This window comes from Tupaia chinensis, unplaced genomic scaffold (assembly GCF_000334495.1).
Source record: "Tupaia chinensis unplaced genomic scaffold, TupChi_1.0 Scaffold000251_1, whole genome shotgun sequence".
Taxonomy (NCBI): Eukaryota; Metazoa; Chordata; class Mammalia; order Scandentia; family Tupaiidae; genus Tupaia; species Tupaia belangeri.
The window spans coordinates 5,162,359-5,179,746 of record NW_006159731.1 but is presented as its reverse complement, the minus strand read 5'-3'; the positions used below and the strand labels follow the sequence as shown (position 1 = coordinate 5,179,746).

Below are 17,388 nucleotides of genomic sequence, written 5' to 3'. Positions count from 1 at the left end.
CCCTACAGATCTATAAAACACATATTTTCAGTAACAAAAATACATTATTTCTCTAGTTCAACATGGAAATAAGAAATATCAACCGTGTCTGCTCTTTAACTACTGCTATTCACCACTGAATTATTTCCATTCTTTAAAGGATAATGACATACTCAGTGTTCTAATCTGTAGTGTAGCTGGATCTGAGTAACACAGTAGTGACCTTTAAACACATTTAGAAGCGTGGTACTTATGCTGAGGCTGCAGGGCTAGTGAAAGCGTTAACAAAAATACGCACCTGCCTCAATGTCGACACTGCAAGGCAGTGTTGGTTAAAGGAAACTCTGCATTAGCCAGAGAAAGCCTGAGAAGATAAAACTCCTATAGGACTACAAGGAACCAGGGATTTCAAGTCTTGGCCCATAAACATCTGAAAACAACTGGCTTTGCATTCCACTTCCTCTTCCCCCCTTTTTTGCCCTATAACAGAATAAACCTGGAAATGGTTTGGGGTCATGGCTGCCTCCATCAGAGGAGTCTGGACTACCCAATCTCTGCTTTTCTCTACTTGTGTGTCTGTGTGTGTTTATTTCCATGTTTATTTCTAATCCACAGCCCCTCCCACTCAGGAAACATGTTCGACTGTGCAGATCGAGGCACTAATCCAACTGCTAGAAAAGTTTATTGCATTCTTGACAATTTCTTAGCCATTTCTTCATCTCTTTAGCAGTTCCTTGGTGTTTAGATAAACATTTAAATCAAAGTGGCTCTTCTGTCATCCAAAGGGCAATGGGAAGATAATTTACAAGTAATTTCTATGTGGGCTTTATGCTTACAATATTCTTTAGTTTCAAGATCTGGATTGCAGTGCAAAGTAATTCAGAATGAGGTCCACATAAAATAGGCAATCTCTTCAGTCCCATTTTTCTGCTAGTATTTCCTAGGTGTGAACACTCATGAAGAATGCAAAGATTTTCATGTCCAGGCCAGTCTCAGGGAGGTTAAGAAATGGTTGGGGGACCAGCAGATGAGCAGAGGGTGTAATGGTCATGTCACTGGCCTACCACGTAGTCGACCATCATTCAAGTCCCGGACCTGGCTGCTTAAAAACTCATTTCGGGCACATATGCGTGTGTGCCCAAAATCCTGAGAGGAGACTGGAGAAGAAGGGATTGTGGTGTGGCCATCACCCTGGGGGGTAATTTCTCACTTTTTGTCTCTCTGTCTCTCTAGCGAGCACATGCACCCTATAGCAAAAACCTCTCTAAATAAATAAATAAATAAATAAGCAATACTGGGAAGGAACTCACCAAGAGACTGGCAATTGGACCTTTTATCTAGCATAGTTCAAGCTTACGCAATTAAGCTTCTTCTGGAATTGTGTTACTGTTTCAAAGCAAGAAGAGCACTGTAGAGACTACAGATTCTTAGAGCTCTTTTCTTTTTAAATGTAAGTTGAAATTTATGTGGGAGAAGAAAATACAAAAGAAAACATAATATGTTACAACCATGCAAATCTTAATGATCCTTGAATTCTAGTCATCTCATCTGTGAATGGAGCCTAAGTTGATTAAAAGATCTTGAAATATCAAAACTTCTCCTGGCTAGCACCTGCCCACAGAGATAAAATTTTTTTCAGTTTCTACTAATTATGGATTTTGGACTAACTATTTTGCTGGCCCTAATTCCACAATACTGCAGTTTGCACAAAAGGTTAGCTTTTTTTGTTTTTTTTTTTTTTGTTTTGATTTGTTTTGTTTTTGAGAGATTTTCACTGTAGGGCGCGTGCGCTCGCCAGACAGACAGAGAGAGACATAGAGACAGAAAGCGAGAAATCACCCCCCAGGGGGGATGGTCACGCCACAATCCCTTCTCCTCCATTCTCCTCTCGGGATCCTGGGCACGCACGCACACGCGCCCGGCGTGAGTTTTAAGCCACCCGGTCCGGGACGTGAACCGCGGTCGACTACGTGGGAGTCCAGCACCATAGCCATTACGCTAACTGCTGGTTCCCCAAAAGGTTAGCTTTTAAGAACAGAAAACATGTCATAAGCATTAATATGAGGCCTCTTGTACTAGACCACTGTAGGTGACATATTTATTTGAACAAATAATTTAGTTTTTGATCTATTGATGTTTTAGCCTATTAGGTTTGGTTTTTGCCTTATTGGTGTTTATGAAAAGTCATGAATGATGTAGTTCATATGTTCAGGCATAGTTTCACAAACGGCTGTTCCTGTATCAGAGTGTCAGCATAATAAAAATATTTCCAGTTTTTCTTAAGTAGTATTATTTTAACTACATAAACCTTTGTAAATAAAATGAACTTTTTCATTATAATCTAGCTAATTCTAAATAACCAAGTCTTTCGCTTTGTTTTATTTCCTTGTTGTTATTCCTTAAAAGTCCACATTTTTTACATGATCAAATTAATAGAATCAAGTATTTTTTCCTCTATTTTATAATGAATATGTGCAGATAGTTGCTGGTATTTGAAGTTTGCATGCTAAATAGGCTTTAATTATGATAATTTCACAATTGTTTATGGTTATGAGCTGATAAATTATGGTAATACAATTGAGATCCCTAGTCTGAAAATTCATAAACTAAAATGTTCCAAAATCTGAAACTTTCTGAGCACCAATATCATGCCACAATAGAAAATTTCACACTTGACCTCATGTGATAGGTTGCAGTCAATTGCCATAATTCAAAAATACTGAGTAAAATCACTTTCAGGCTATATTATATATAAAACATAAATGAATTTCCTGTCTAAACATGGGTCCCACAAAGAAGATATCTCATTATGTATATGCAAATATTCCAGAATCCAAAAACTTTGAAATCCAAAACACTTCTGGTTTTGAGCATTCAGATAAGGATACTCAATCCATGTAATAAAATAAGTAGTTTGTACCTTCATGATAATTGTTTATGGTTAATATAAATTATTTATATTAATATAATTTAAATTAGAGTGTTTAAATTAAATATTAATATATGTCCTAAAAGGTGGTTGTAACAAAATTCCATAAACTGAGTTGCTTATGAGAGACTCATTACTTACAGTTCTGGAGGTTGGGAAGTCCAAGATCTAGGAACCAGCAGATTCAGGGTCTAGTGAGGGCCACCTTCATGGTTCTTATATGGTGGCTTCTCATTGTAACCTAGGATGACAGAAGGAAAAAGCAACTTTTTGGGACCTGTTTTATAAGGACACTAATCTCATTACTTGGCCAAGGGTCCCACCTCCTATACTATCACATTGGCAATAGATTTTAACACATGAATTATGAAGAAATACAAACATTCAGACAATAGTAATATGTAAAGCATGTTACATACTCATATTTAAAACTACATGTATATCATATCTTATCCTATCTATATTTGAGATGTGGTAAAGTTTTATTTTATAACAAAATATTTCTTTAGTGACATCGTAATTTAAGTTTAGGTCATATGCATGTAAACTGAATAATTTAATTAAAGTAAACACTGTCTTTATCTGCCACTAAAGATACATATTTTCATTTTACAGGTCTCTTTCAAAATATTATTCCAGTTTAACACGTCATATCTCATGGAAAATGTGATCATTCATTTCAGTGCAACAAGGTTGGTTTATATGTATATATGAGTGAATGTATGTGCATATATATAATTTTTTCATTTATTTAGAATATTCTGCTTTACAGACTCACTGCAGATTCTTACAGTTTGTCTAAGATCAGCAGAAGTAGAAGGCAGTGAGCCACTTGGCTTCACAAAAAATCTCCTTTGATTAGTTAGTAGAATAAATTTGCTTTTAGTAGAAACTATCCACCCAACTGGATTAAACCATTGATTATATGAGCTATAGAACATATTGTAATCACACATCACTTTTTTTTCTGCTAAATTGCATCTAAATTCATTTAAAATTTTATAAGCTTTGTTCATTTAAAATATTTTACCAATTGCCCATCAATGTCCACTCAATCATTATATGGATTTACAATACCCCTGAGTTAAATAAATTTTATCCAGACCAGTCAAAGCTCCTGAAAAATGTCACAGGACACATGGGCTGAAAAAGCAAAAGGCAGACCAGTTAGTGGAGTAAGGGTTAAAGAAGTTGGATCCCACAGGGTCCACTGTGAGGTTTAAGTCCTAGACCTAGTAGCTTGAAAAAAAACACCAGGCACATGTGCATGTGTGCTCAAAATACCAAGAGGAGAGTGGACAAGAAGGAATTTGCAGCATAGCCATCCCTCCTGAGATGGGGGTGCTTTCTCACTTTCTCTTCCTCTCTCTGTCTCTCTCTGGTGAGTGAGTGTACGTGCTCTATAGCCAATTTAAAGAATGAAAAGCAAAGCAAAGAAAAAAGAAAAGAAAGAAAAAGGATAACAGGGAAATTGAAATAATGGTTTAACTTTCTTCTGAGTGTATTTAACCACTATATTTAGCCACTGGGCCATCTTCAGTGAGATCAAGTTGTATTTTTCATTGCTTTATCCCTAAGAAACTAGCACAGTGCCTGGCACAGAATAATCACTAAATGTTGGGTTGTCAGAAAAGTCATGATCCGGGAACCAACAGTTAGCGTAATAGCTATGTTGCTGGACTCCCACATAGTCAACCACGGTTCGCGTCCTGGACCTGGCGGCTTAAAACTCACGCCGGGCGCGTGTGCATGCGTGCCCAAGATCCCAAGAGGAGAATGGAGGAGAAGAGATTGCGGCATGACCATCCCCCCTGGGGGGTGATTTCTCGCTTTCTGTCTCTATGTCTCTGTCTGTCTGGCGAGCGCATGCGCCCTATAGCGAAAACCTCTCTTAAAATAAAAAAAAAAAAGTCATGATCCATTTTTGCATAGAAAAATATGTCATGACTTTCCCAATGGCCTAATAGATATAAATAAATGATTGAGAAAAATTAAAGAATGAATTAATTCTGTATTTTCAATTCCATTCAATTCAGCGAATATTTATTTAATAGATACTATAGATGAGATATTGAATTAGCCATTGTAGAGAATATAAAAATTGTTAATGACATGAACCTTCTGATGAGGTGAAAATTATAGTGGGGGGTTGAGACGAGTATAAAATTACTATAATACAAGGTATATACCACACTTTTCCAATCCATTCATCAGTTGATTGGAGAAAACATAGAAAAGATATTGAATGTTGAAGTGGGGAGATTAATGTCTCTGTACTGACTGACATGCATGGCATTCCCTTTTGAAAAAACAATGTAATACACTGTAAAGTTATATGTAATCCAAGGCAATATAAAGAAGATTATGATGATAATAAAAAATAAAAATAAAAAAATTTAAAAAAAAAATTACTATAATACAAGGTAGAGTAAGGACAATCTATTATAGAAATATAAACCATATGTTATAAACATGATGGAGGGTGAAACTATATCCACTTGGCAATGAGAACCCAAGAAAGCTTTATCAAGAAAATTATAATTGAAAAAGACTATAAAAGATCTACAGCATTTCACAGAAAACTTGGTGAGTAGATTAGGTGAAGCTTTTCAGAAAAAAACATACTGCTTGAGCGAAAGTGCAAACAGATCAGCTGATCGATGTGTAGAATATTGGCTAATAAATTCTAACTGAAATATAAAAAATACATAAAGTCAGAAATAGGTAGTAAACAAGAAGTGTGCATCCTACTACATTAGGCTAAGTACGGAATATCAGTGCAGGCCTTTTTTCTTTAATTGAGCAAGTCATGCAGAACCCGAAAAGTTTTTGAGAGGTGAAGTAGATGTACAGGGCCACTTCTTGTTTTTCTTTTTTAAAGAATTAATTTAACCTTATTTGTTTACTCATTTATTGTATTTTAGTTTAACCAGAGAGGGACAGAGCGAGAGAGAGAAGAGAGGGGGGACAGTGAGAAAGCAAGCCACCAGGTCCAGGACTCGAACCATGGTTGGCCATATGGGAGTCCAGCACCCTTAACCACCACGCCACCTGCTGTCCCATAGAGCAGCTTCTTATGAAGATTAATCTGGCTGCAGTGTGGAATAGATGAGATAGAAGGGGATCTTTATAGTAAGAGCTGGATCACACCAGTACCTCTAACTCAAGGTGGTGTGCTGTTTTCACTGCTCTGTTGCTCATACCGAACTACCTTCTATGCTTGGGAACAAGCAGAGTCATTAAAGGATACTTGTGGCCATCCATGACGCAATACAATAGGTGTGTCCAGGACTGTGTGTGGTAATAACAATAGAAGCTAACACTTCTTGAGTATTTCCTATGTCCTAGGCACAACCTTAGGCACTTTGCACATTTTACTCATTTAATCATTATTTGTTAATCACTTAATGATAAAAATTCCCATTTTATAGATGAAGAAACCAAAGCACAGCGAGATTTAAAAGCTTGTCCAAAGTGTATCAGTGTCTAAGAACAATCCCATTCTCTGGCCTCAGAGCCAGTTGTTTATAAGTTATATCACCCATAAATGTTTTTTTTGTACAGGGGAGAATGAGACATATATATATATTTTGTATACACATATACAGTTCATGTGTTTATATAAGTTTGGATGGGCTGGAGGACTAGAAGAGATCACGGTGTGACCAGACACTGTGAAGAGTGCTCTTCCCTCTCTCACTCTCGCATGCATGCACATGCTCTATTGCGAATAAAGAAAAAAAAAATTAATTAAAAAAAAAGTGACAGAGACAAGTAGGTGGTATAGTGATTGAGCCACCAGATTCGGAATGACCAACTATGGTTTAAGTCCCAGATTGGGCAGCTAGCTTTCTCTTTCTCTCTCTGGTGAGCATGCATGCCCTATAACAAAGTTTAAAATAGTAATAATAGTAAATAACTATTATTAATAAGGTTAAATAAAGAATTGTTTTTTCTAGAGAGAGAGATTTTTCCTGTAAGGGTGCAGGTGCTCACCAGGAAGACAGAGGCAGAGAGATAGAAAGTGAGAAATCACCCTCCATACAGGATGGCCATGCTGAAATCCCTTCTCCTCCATTCTCCTCTCAGGATTTTGGGCATCCGTGTACATGCACCTGACATGAGGTTTAAGTTGCTGGGTGTAGGACTCAAACCTTGGTCTACTACATGGGAGTCCAGCGATGTAACCACTATACCATCTGCTGGTCTCAAATAAGTAATGTTACAAAAAAAAAATTTTTAAAAAAAAAAAAAAAAAAAAAAAAAAGAGTGACAGATTCATGTTACTCTCCCCATGAATAGGTAAATATAAATACCTCAAGTACTTAGTATGGAAAGATTATTAAAGGAGAAAATTGAAGATTTTAGACTTATTCTCAGCAGCATGACCCGTCGCATCGCTTTACAAGGCCCTTCCTCACTTAGGATAACTATAAAAAGAATCAGCTGGGGTGGTTTTTATTAAAAACACACATTTCTGGGCCACTAATTGGACCTACTAAAGACACATTATAACAGAGAAGCCCAGTGATCTGTGTTTTTTGAACAAGTAAACCCAGAAATTCTTATCATTATTGGCACAGAATTTTGAGACACACTGGGCTGACTTGGGACAGTTTTTAGCTCTTGAATCGACCTGAGAACTTTTAGCAAGACCCATCTCTGAGCTACTTCCTTATCACAAGTTAAAATAATCAAGAATTCTACTCTGTTGTGCTTTTATTTAGTTGCCAACATAAGTTTCTCTTTCAAGTGCTTAGAAATGTCTGAATAGCTAATAGTTTGATGATTTGTTGGAATGTGCTGTGTCTTTTTTAGTGACAGTGAAGAACCTCCTGAAACCCTTTTTGATAATGAAGTAAACATTTCTATTCCAGTAAAATATGAAGTTGGTCTGCAGTTTTACAGGTAGGAGAAGACCACATTGTTCTCTTGACACTTATCTGTTAACCCTGTGGTTCTTAAAGAGTGGTCCCTGGCCACGAGCATCAACATCACCGGGGAATGTGTTTGAGAGACTAATTCTCTGTCCTCAACCCAAACCTATTGAATTAGAAACTCTGGGGGTGACCACATAGTGTGTGTGAAACAAGCCTCCTAGATAATTCTCATACACCCTAACACTTGAGAACCAGTATACCAAATGGTTCAAAATACAAGATGCTAGTGATACTGAACTGTGTGAGCAACCCAGTCTTAGCCCCTACATGTAGGCCAAAGATCTAGAAGTCTGTTGTAAAGAATGCTTTCTTAGAGGTCACTGCAATATTTCTTGGCCATCATTCTCGTCCTGTGGGATCTGATCAGCCTGCTCATTTTGAAGGCTGAAGATTAAAATTTCTCATTGATCAGAGTTATTTATTTTTTTCCACTTGTCATAAACCATACTTTTTTTTAAGAACTTTCTATTTATCCAGACACCAATTATGTTAGAAAACTTTCCCTCTGTACATTCTCTTGCTTAAGCAGAACTCTTAAGTTTTTGTCAAAAAAAAAAAAAGTGATGCATTCAAAATGTGTAAGAATCAGTGGCAAGTTCAGTTTAGTCCAAAAGTTTTCTCATTTTATTAATATATTTTCTATGGCACATTTTCTTTACTGATGAGACTGCAAAAATGAGAGGATTATAGAAAGTACATGTAGATTTTGCTTATATTTTTTAGCTCTTAAATTCTGATGACTGTCTTCTGCTTTGACACACCCATTTCTAATGATGTGCTACCTTTTCCTAAGAACCTTTCATTTACTTAAAATCTAATTTTGGCAAGCACTTATAATTTTTTTATTAGTCTTGAGCTAACAGTTGCTTAAAAATATGTTATTTCACTCTACCATGTTCATAAAGAAAATGTAGAGAAAGTGTATGGAGATTGAAATTTTAAATTTAGCAGTAAATATAGGACTTAAAATTGTGAAAGGTAACTTTTTAGAATCGATTTAAAATTCAGTACTACTTAAAATACCAAGTGCTAGCTTGATTATTCATTACATGTGAATAATATTAGTGACTTTTTGGAAACTTTTCACTTGTTAATAATGAAATTTCTATTTAAAAATCTACACATATTTTAGCATTTAAGAGGCACCACACATGAGTGACTATTTAACTAGATTATATAATCTTTCTTATCCTCCTCAAAAATTTAAGTTTTGGGGTGAAAGACTTTCTCTCTGATTTAAAGTCTCTTTAAGTCTTTTTATAGGATTGCCTGATATGGAGGGAAAAAAGAATGAGGCCAAATAAAAGTTAAACTTTGTTTTGTTTCATTTTTCTTCTTCTAATTAATTCTTTTAAGTTCTGCAAGTGAATACCACATTTCAATTGAGGCCAATGAAACAGTCCCTGAAGTTATTAATTCTACTGAGGACATTGGAAATGAAATTAATATCTTCTACTTGGTAAGAATTGCCTCTAATTTAGCATTATAATGAGTTATTTGTTAATTTATAAATTAAAGTATTAACAGACACCTAGAAACATGATTTGATCTTTATATTTCAACCTATTTTTCTTTATAATGTCACTATCTTAAAACATATACATTTAGGGCTGGTCCTGAAGCCTAGTGGTTAAGGGAGCCGAATCCCACATAGCTGACTGTGGTTCAAATCTCAGCCCCAGTTCCAGGAACATGGCATTCTCCAAATTCCAACAGGATGAAGAAATGGAGAAGAGATTGTGGCATTACAAGGCCCCTTTAGGGCCCTCTCCCTCTCTCTCTCTTTCTGAGATACATACAGGTGCCTTCTGGCAATGAAAAATATATATTTATTTAAATTGATGTTAATTATGCTTTGAATCCACTTTTAAAGGACTAAATCTCTATTTTTTATTATTATAAGACAAAGTTAATTAGAATGACTTCCTAAAACAAAAATAAACTATGGAACCAAGTAGATAGTACATATAAAACCGTAGACTTTACTTACTTTTGTTTAATAATACTGAGAAACACTTTTTTTAATAATTATAACTATTTCAGAAATTGATTCTCTGAATGTCTTGGTGGTATTTTCTGTTATGCAACAAAAATGAATCTTACTCCACTCATTTCTTATGTATTTTACTGGAAAATAACTGTTGTTGATACTATTACCTTCTTCAGTGATGTTTTCCATTATATTTATTTTTCCTTCATGATAAAATTTTTCTAACCACCACAGCAAATAATCAAGGAGTTTCACTTTAGGTAATACCTACATGAGCATAGACTCAAGTTAATATTACTGAAGAAGAAAAGAGTCCAATTCAAAGGATAGATTTAAATATGTTTTCAAAAGAAAAAAAAAGGCAACATAATTATAAATTAAGATAGTCTCAGTTTCTTTGGAAATTGCCAAAAATGAAAAAGGAAGTTCTCTAATGAAGTAGAAATAAATGTATACTCTCAAAATGAATTCCATTGTTTTTATTTGTGCTCTTTGTTGAAATTCTTGTGACAAGCCATATTCTAGAAATCAGTTGTTGGAATGTCATCAACATACTATAGATTCTAGAATAAATTTTCAGAATTTAGGCTATCAGGTTTCTTAGCCTCATTCACTTTTCCTAGGTAACATAATTCCGCAAACAACAAGAAAGGAAGAAAATTAAAAAGACTTTGAATGTTGTAGATTTTCATATTCTGCAACTCCCAGAGTACAGATTTGAAATAGGTATTTCCTAACATAAACATTCTTTAAAACATCCTTGAGCACAAATTTTTGTATATATCTATCATTACTTTGCTAGAGTAAATTCTTATTGGAGTAGTGGAATTTTTTTTAAAAAAATACCTCTTTTAGGTGTGACTTAATAACTTTACTGCTAGGAATTTTCCCCAGGAAATGATAGGCGATACAAACAGAGATTTCAGAAATATTCTTAATGCTAATGATAAGAGTTTAAAAATTAAAACCTGGCATAATCTAAGCTCAACTACAAGAAATTACTTAAATAAGCTACTGTATTTTTGATGAAAAATGATATATTAAATAGACAGTTTATTTTATATTTTAGAGGGCACATTTTTGGAGTAAGAAACCCTAATTCTATTTATTAGCTCTGTAATCTTGGAAGTTTTTTATTCACATTTCAAGCTTGTTGCTCTATAGATAAAGCAGATAAGACAGAATCTACTTCTCAGAGTTGTTAACAGAGTTAAAGACAGTAATGCAAAACAGAATATTAGCAGTACGTGGCGTATAGTCAATGATAAATATTGAAACTGTGTTGTTATTTAGCCATTTACAACCATAATCTCAAAAATCTTATAAACTGATGAGGAAATGGCATAGCATAAGTTTTACAGACAGGGTACAAAATTTTGTATTTTATGTAATACAAATTTTATAAAATACGCATGTATGCAAATAATGAACACAGGTGACTTATATGCTAAATGTTACCAAGGTAGTTAAGTTTTATGTCCTGTTTATTTTCAATATTTGTCAATGTTCCTATAAGGAATACTTTTTAATTGAAAAATGATAATTACAAAATACATGAATGCTTATGACCTACCAGGAAACATGAAATTTGACTAGGTGGCCATACCCACAATCCCAGGGCATATTTCCATAAAATGGTAACAGTCCAAGAGCATGTTTTCAGAGGCCAGGAACAGCTGACCAGAAATCTTCAGAATTCTAGGGTTAAGGAATATATTTGTTCTTTGGTAAGCATGGGAAATTGCTCCAGATCTGAGTAGCTCTGTCTAGAGGACTCAGATGGGTCAGTGTACTTCTGGCATCCATCTTTATAAATCCAGGAGTTCCCTACTCAGCTAAAGATGCTGCCCAGGCCGGCCATAGGGAATGCTTAGCGCTTGGAGGTTATGCTCTAGCAGTGGGAAGAAAGGACACTGCATTTGGTTGCCCTAATTCAATTACACCTTTTAAGCAGGCAAGGACTTCTGGATAGAGAGTTCAGCTTGCTGCTAAACTTCATCCTGCCCGTCCTTTCCTGTAAGCAGCCCTCAACCCTGGCAGCACAGTGTGATCGTAAGTGGGAACTCTGGTTAGTGGATTAAAACTAATGGAAACTGAGATGAAATTTGCTCTGACCCATGAGACTGGTTGTCAACAGCCAGTGACATGATATCCCTCCCTGGGGATAGAGTTGGAAAGGGAAATAGACGGCTGTCTCGCCCTCTGCACAGCAGTGGCAGATCCCATCTAGCTAGGGAGAGAGAGGATTTCTGGCTTTAGGGAAGTATGGCAAACTGGGTTAAGGCAAACAAAATCACACTGAACCGTTCCATGTATATCAGGTAAATCATTTCACTTCTTTCCAATGCCAAAAGACTGGTTTGTTAGAAAGGACGATGGGCATAACAAATTCAGAATAAGAGAACATTTTTTTCCCAATTTTCTATTAATCCATGTCCAATGTTGGGAGTAGGGGCTAGGGTGAGTGAACAATATGATTACAGCTGATGAATGTGTCCACTGACCATTAAACATCTGTACTTTCTTGCTAGCCTGAGTATGTCTATTTTCTGTGCAGTGCCATAAACTGCATTCATTTGGGGATTCAAAATATCTCACCATTCATTAAGAACCAAAGTGTTGGGCTGTATCAGCAACACAAAGGTTAGGGGCTATGTGGAGTGATCTGTACCCACATGGCCCACCAGGGGCAGCTCCCTTGGCTTCACACCAAGCTTGCACATGCATGCTCAGATCTTGTTAGGATAGAGAATTGGAGAAAAAAGGATTGCAGCACAACCAGGTCCCATTGGGGAATGTTTCCTCTCTCTCACATATGCATATACTTTCTATGGTGAATAAACATAAACTTTAAAAAAAAAAAAAACGGTCCTGCTTAAGAAAAGATGTGGTTAAAAGAGGAAGATACGAAAATGGAAAATTATTTATTGATGATAATGTGTATGGTGACATCTTAGACTGGGCTAATATGCAGTACTTTCATGCCTGGAAAGTTCATTTTGTATGCCGTAAAGATGTTCAGTCATTAAATGTAAAAAAAAGAAGAAAGAAAAGATAAATTTAAAAAGAAAAAATAACACTACACCTAAAAGAGGAAGATAGGATTATATTTCTTTTTTTTTTCTTCATAGATTAAAAAAAGTGGACACTTTCCAATGCCAGAACTTAAGCTGTCAATTTCATTCCCCAATTTAACATCAGATGGTTTTCCTGTGCTGTACCCAACAGGATGGTCGACTTCTGATGTAAGTTATGTGTGCCTTGGAACTAGGTTCTTACCATTATCTTTTTCAAATTGTGTCTAAGCCTTTTGTTCTGCATGTCACTTGTGATGAAGCATATAACCAAAGTAACATGAAGAGACATTTAGAAAAAATTTTAATAATAGTAACTTCCACTGACTATTTAATAGATGTACTAGTTCCCAGGGCTACTGTAAGAAATTACCATAGTTCTGGAGGCCAGAAGTCCAAAGTTAAGGTGTCAACAGTGCTGGTTCTCTCCGGAGGCTATTAGGGAAGAGCTGGTTCCAGGCCACTCTCCTAGCTTGTGGTGGCTGCTAGCAACTGTTGGCATTCTTTGCTTGGGCAGCAAAATTCCCGTCTCTACCTCTGTCTTAACACAGTCCTCCTCCCTGTGTTTCTGTGTGTTCTCCTTTTCTTTATGTGTTTCTGCATGATCATCATTGCATTTAGGATCCATACTAAATCCAGGCTGATTGCATCTAGAGATCCTTAATCTAATTACATCTTCTAAGGACCAATTTCCAAATAAGATCACATTCACAGGTGCCAGTGGTAGGACTTGGACATATCCGGTGGGGGTTACTATTTAATCCAGCAGAGTAGATGTTACGTAATTAACGTTTTCTTTATGCCTGAAATGTTTGTTGCACTTTTAGTTTGTTTGAGGTGGTCAAATAACGCTATAGACTTCATTATTGCTAAGTACACACAGCTGCACATAAAATAGCACCTCCTTCGTACCTGAAGCAATTGGATGAGACCGTATGGTATTTAATTATTAGAATTAGTAATAAGAATTTAATGCATGCATGCGTTATTTCAGCCCTTGACAAAATCTGTCTTATTTTCAGACTTCTTTTTTTAAATTTGAGTCTTCTCAGAGATCATGAAATAGCAACAAATGTGGTTGGCTTATACTCATTTAAATGTTTTCCTAAGGGGAAGGAAAAAAAAAGAAACCTCGGCATTTCACTCTAATTCAAAAAAAGCAGGTTTGTAAGAATCAAGAAAGATAAAATATTGTACTTTTCATATTAGGAAACTTTATACTTATTACCCTTTATCAATGATGTAGAGAGTTCTGGGGAACCAAAAAGTTGATTAGATGAAGTACCTAGAAACAATCCAAGAACCAAAGATAAGCATAGCATTTTTACAGCCACAGGGCTGTCCACTTACATCTTCTTCCCGCACTCCAAGCATCTTACCCTTGGTGTGTACAGCTTCAAAAATATTATTGGATGAATGCATAAATACAGATGACAGTCCATCTCTTTCCAATTCTGTTTCAGAAGCCATGATATGAGCCATCACATTTAAGAACAAATACTAACCTTTTCATTTTAATTTTTTTCTCATTCTACATTATGGGAATTTATAAGCTAATCCTTGCTGAAAACAGTAAATTGATAGCTCATGTTAATAGCAAGCTCTACTAGCATCTTTTCTTTTCCATGACAACCTCGCTGGTATTCATTACCATTCAAAAGCGGCATGGTAAGAGCAATTCTGATCTGGGGATGGGCGGGCATGGCCGGTTCATACATCATCACCTCTTCCACCCTGCACCCTTCGTAGATTCTTCACATCGCTGCACCAAATCATTTTTCCCTCTGAGGTTTGGTATTGCCTCATAAAAGAAATATTTTTCATTTCTCAGAATGTGAATTGCAGACCCCATAGCCTTGAGGATCCTCTTGGTATCAACTCTGGAAAGAAAATACCCAAACTTGGAGACCTCAAACGAGGCACATTTCCGGTAAGTGAAGACAAGCACTATTTTCACCTTATACTTTCTAAGTGAATTAATTCAATTTAGAGCCAAAAAAAATAGCCGAACTATTATAATCTTTGATCAAATGGCAAGAATACTAATAAGGACCTCTGAACATTTAAACAGGACTGCAGAACATGTACATCTGCTGTCATCACGTGTCATCTTATTCCTTCTGAAGTGAGCCAAGTCAATGTTTCACTTATCTTATGGAAACCAACTTTTATAAAAGTAAGTGATTGCAGCATTCTATGCAATTATTGAATCAAATCAGCAAATATTTGTTCACTACTTAGAATAGACAAAGCACAAGCCTGCCGTGGAAAGAACATGAGAATATGAGTCTAAGAGAATATTCCCTAAACCTCACCCCTATTTAATCACCAGCAATGTGGGCTGCATCTTCCCCGTCTGCTAATAACTGAGTTATTTCCATGGTCTCCTTCCAGATACATACTTTTTAAAAAGATTTTTTTTATGCTTTTTCTTTGTACCTTAAGGGATAAATACCTCTCTAATGTTGGCAATTTCATGTTTAATTCTAAATAAGTGCCTTTATATACCTTATTCCAAGAGTGTATCTATTTCATGACCACCTATTTTAAAGGTAGGCAGTTTAAAATCTGTTTTTTTCTAGAAATAAATCTCAATAGAAATTACTTAGAAATGTTTTTCATTCTTTAATAAAGATCTAAGAGAGGCTTTGGGATAGGTAAAGGAATGAGAATGGCTACCCAGCTGTTATTTGATGCTACGGGTTCCAGCACCTTAACCACTACGCCACCTGCTGGCCTAATTTGGAAGTAGACAAAAATAGTGTTTTTAATCTCTGAAAAAAAAATTACTAGCTTTCAAACAGTAAATGTGTAGCTCATACATGACTAGCTCTTATTTCTGTTGGCATGATATATGAAAAACAAATCCTGTTTGCCTTTCAGACACGTTTTTCCAGCTTAAATCTTACTGTAAGGGGAGAACTTCAGAGTGAAAATACATCATTGGTTTTAAGTAGTAACAATCAAAAACGAGAGGTAAGTGCAACTCTCAGTTTTGAAAACATCATGCATTTCACTCTAAATTTTGTGATATAATGTTTTATAATTGCTTATAACCCCTTCAGCGGTGACGGGTGCTGCTTTCAAGTGACAGACACTATTTGCTCATATTATACTTGATTAAGCTTAAGTGTGATTTTATCTCGTTCTTCCTTGTAAGAAGCTGAGAAAATCATGGATGATATTTACAATTAACCTGCTATGTTTGACTTGGCTGCTTGTAACTATCATAGTAAATGGATGTTTCTACTTTCACCTTGATGACAAATGATTCATTTGTAACATTCCTTCTTAAAAACTGACATTACAACATGCAGCTGATGTCTGAAAAGCAGACTTGAAAAACGATTTCTTTACAGAAGGTTTCTTTATATCATACAGAAATACATGTAATTTTTTTAAAGCTTTATTTAGTCATTGGGAAATTGGGGGGGGGAATGAGGTGTTACTTTTAATATAAATTCAGTCATGAGTCAGTAAAAACACAATAGTTCATTTTTACTCTTGCCCTTTTAGAAAAATAAAGTAGAAATGCTTGTTATGGACACAGGTGTTTCAGCATAATTTTCCTTCTTATCATGGAAAAATGTAAATATTCCAATATTAGATATTGGATAAACAGCATCATGTGACACAGACATTTCTGTTTGGAGGCTCCCTATTGTTCAGATGGTCTTTAAAAATTGCTTATTCCAAATTATTCCAATCTCAGTGACCTCTGATACTATCAGGTATATATCTTTAAATAAAAATAAAAATGTATGTAGATAGTGTTTATTTGTTTCATAAAGAGCACTTAGCCTAATCAACACAAAATGCAAAGTTGTTCTGCACTCTGAAAGTCAGCATTTCATTAAAATCTAAAAAATATGAGTATGAATTATATTTATAAACAAAGTACATTTGTCTCATAAATATGTTGTATTAACATTTTATAATCGGCCTTATTTTCCCCAAACATTGCTTTAAAATTCTCCTGAAGATATTTATTCTACATTTCGGTATAAAGGAAATTGTATCTGCATTGATACAATTACTAAAAGTGATCATTTTGTAAGTATGAACATAGGGAAGTCACTGATCTTATCTCGTCTCCAGTTTCCAGGAATCATTTTTATGTGTTTAAGATCAGTCTTAATGATCTGATTAAGATATATATGATAAATATATACATTATATATAAACACTGCATATATAACTATACTATATATCTATTCCCTTTCTCTCTATATATATATGTGTACACACGTACATGGACTCTCTCTATATAGCTAGATATATACACATATATATGAAATATCTCTCTCTCTCTCTCTCTCTCTATATATATATGGAATCTATATCTCTCTCTATATATATAATTTGCCAGCTCAGCATTCCTGATGTGTCAGCAATGACCTGGATTGACTAAAGGCAGTGTGATTACTGTCCACTCTATGCAAATACCTCTCTTGTTAGTTTCCTCTTCTATTCTAA

At 35.3% G+C, this 17,388-nt stretch overlaps 1 protein-coding gene across 3 annotated transcripts in view; it reads left to right on the top strand.

The window, feature by feature from the left end:
* ITGA1 (integrin subunit alpha 1) overlaps window positions 1-17,388 on the top strand; it is a 209,285-nt gene that overhangs the window by 179,859 nt on the left and 12,038 nt on the right. For 2 of the 3 annotated variants that reach the window (XM_006149026.3, XM_006149027.3), the window contains exons 21-27: window positions 3,524-3,600; window positions 7,727-7,816; window positions 9,205-9,307; window positions 12,970-13,083; window positions 14,744-14,842; window positions 14,984-15,088; window positions 15,796-15,888. In XM_006149026.3, coding sequence (XP_006149088.1) covers window positions 3,524-3,600; window positions 7,727-7,816; window positions 9,205-9,307; window positions 12,970-13,083; window positions 14,744-14,842; window positions 14,984-15,088; window positions 15,796-15,888 — 681 coding nt within the window. The remainder of the gene's footprint in view (window positions 1-3,523; window positions 3,601-7,726; window positions 7,817-9,204; window positions 9,308-12,969; window positions 13,084-14,743; window positions 14,843-14,983; window positions 15,089-15,795; window positions 15,889-17,388) is intronic. The other variant, XM_014588003.2, reaches the window with a different exon arrangement.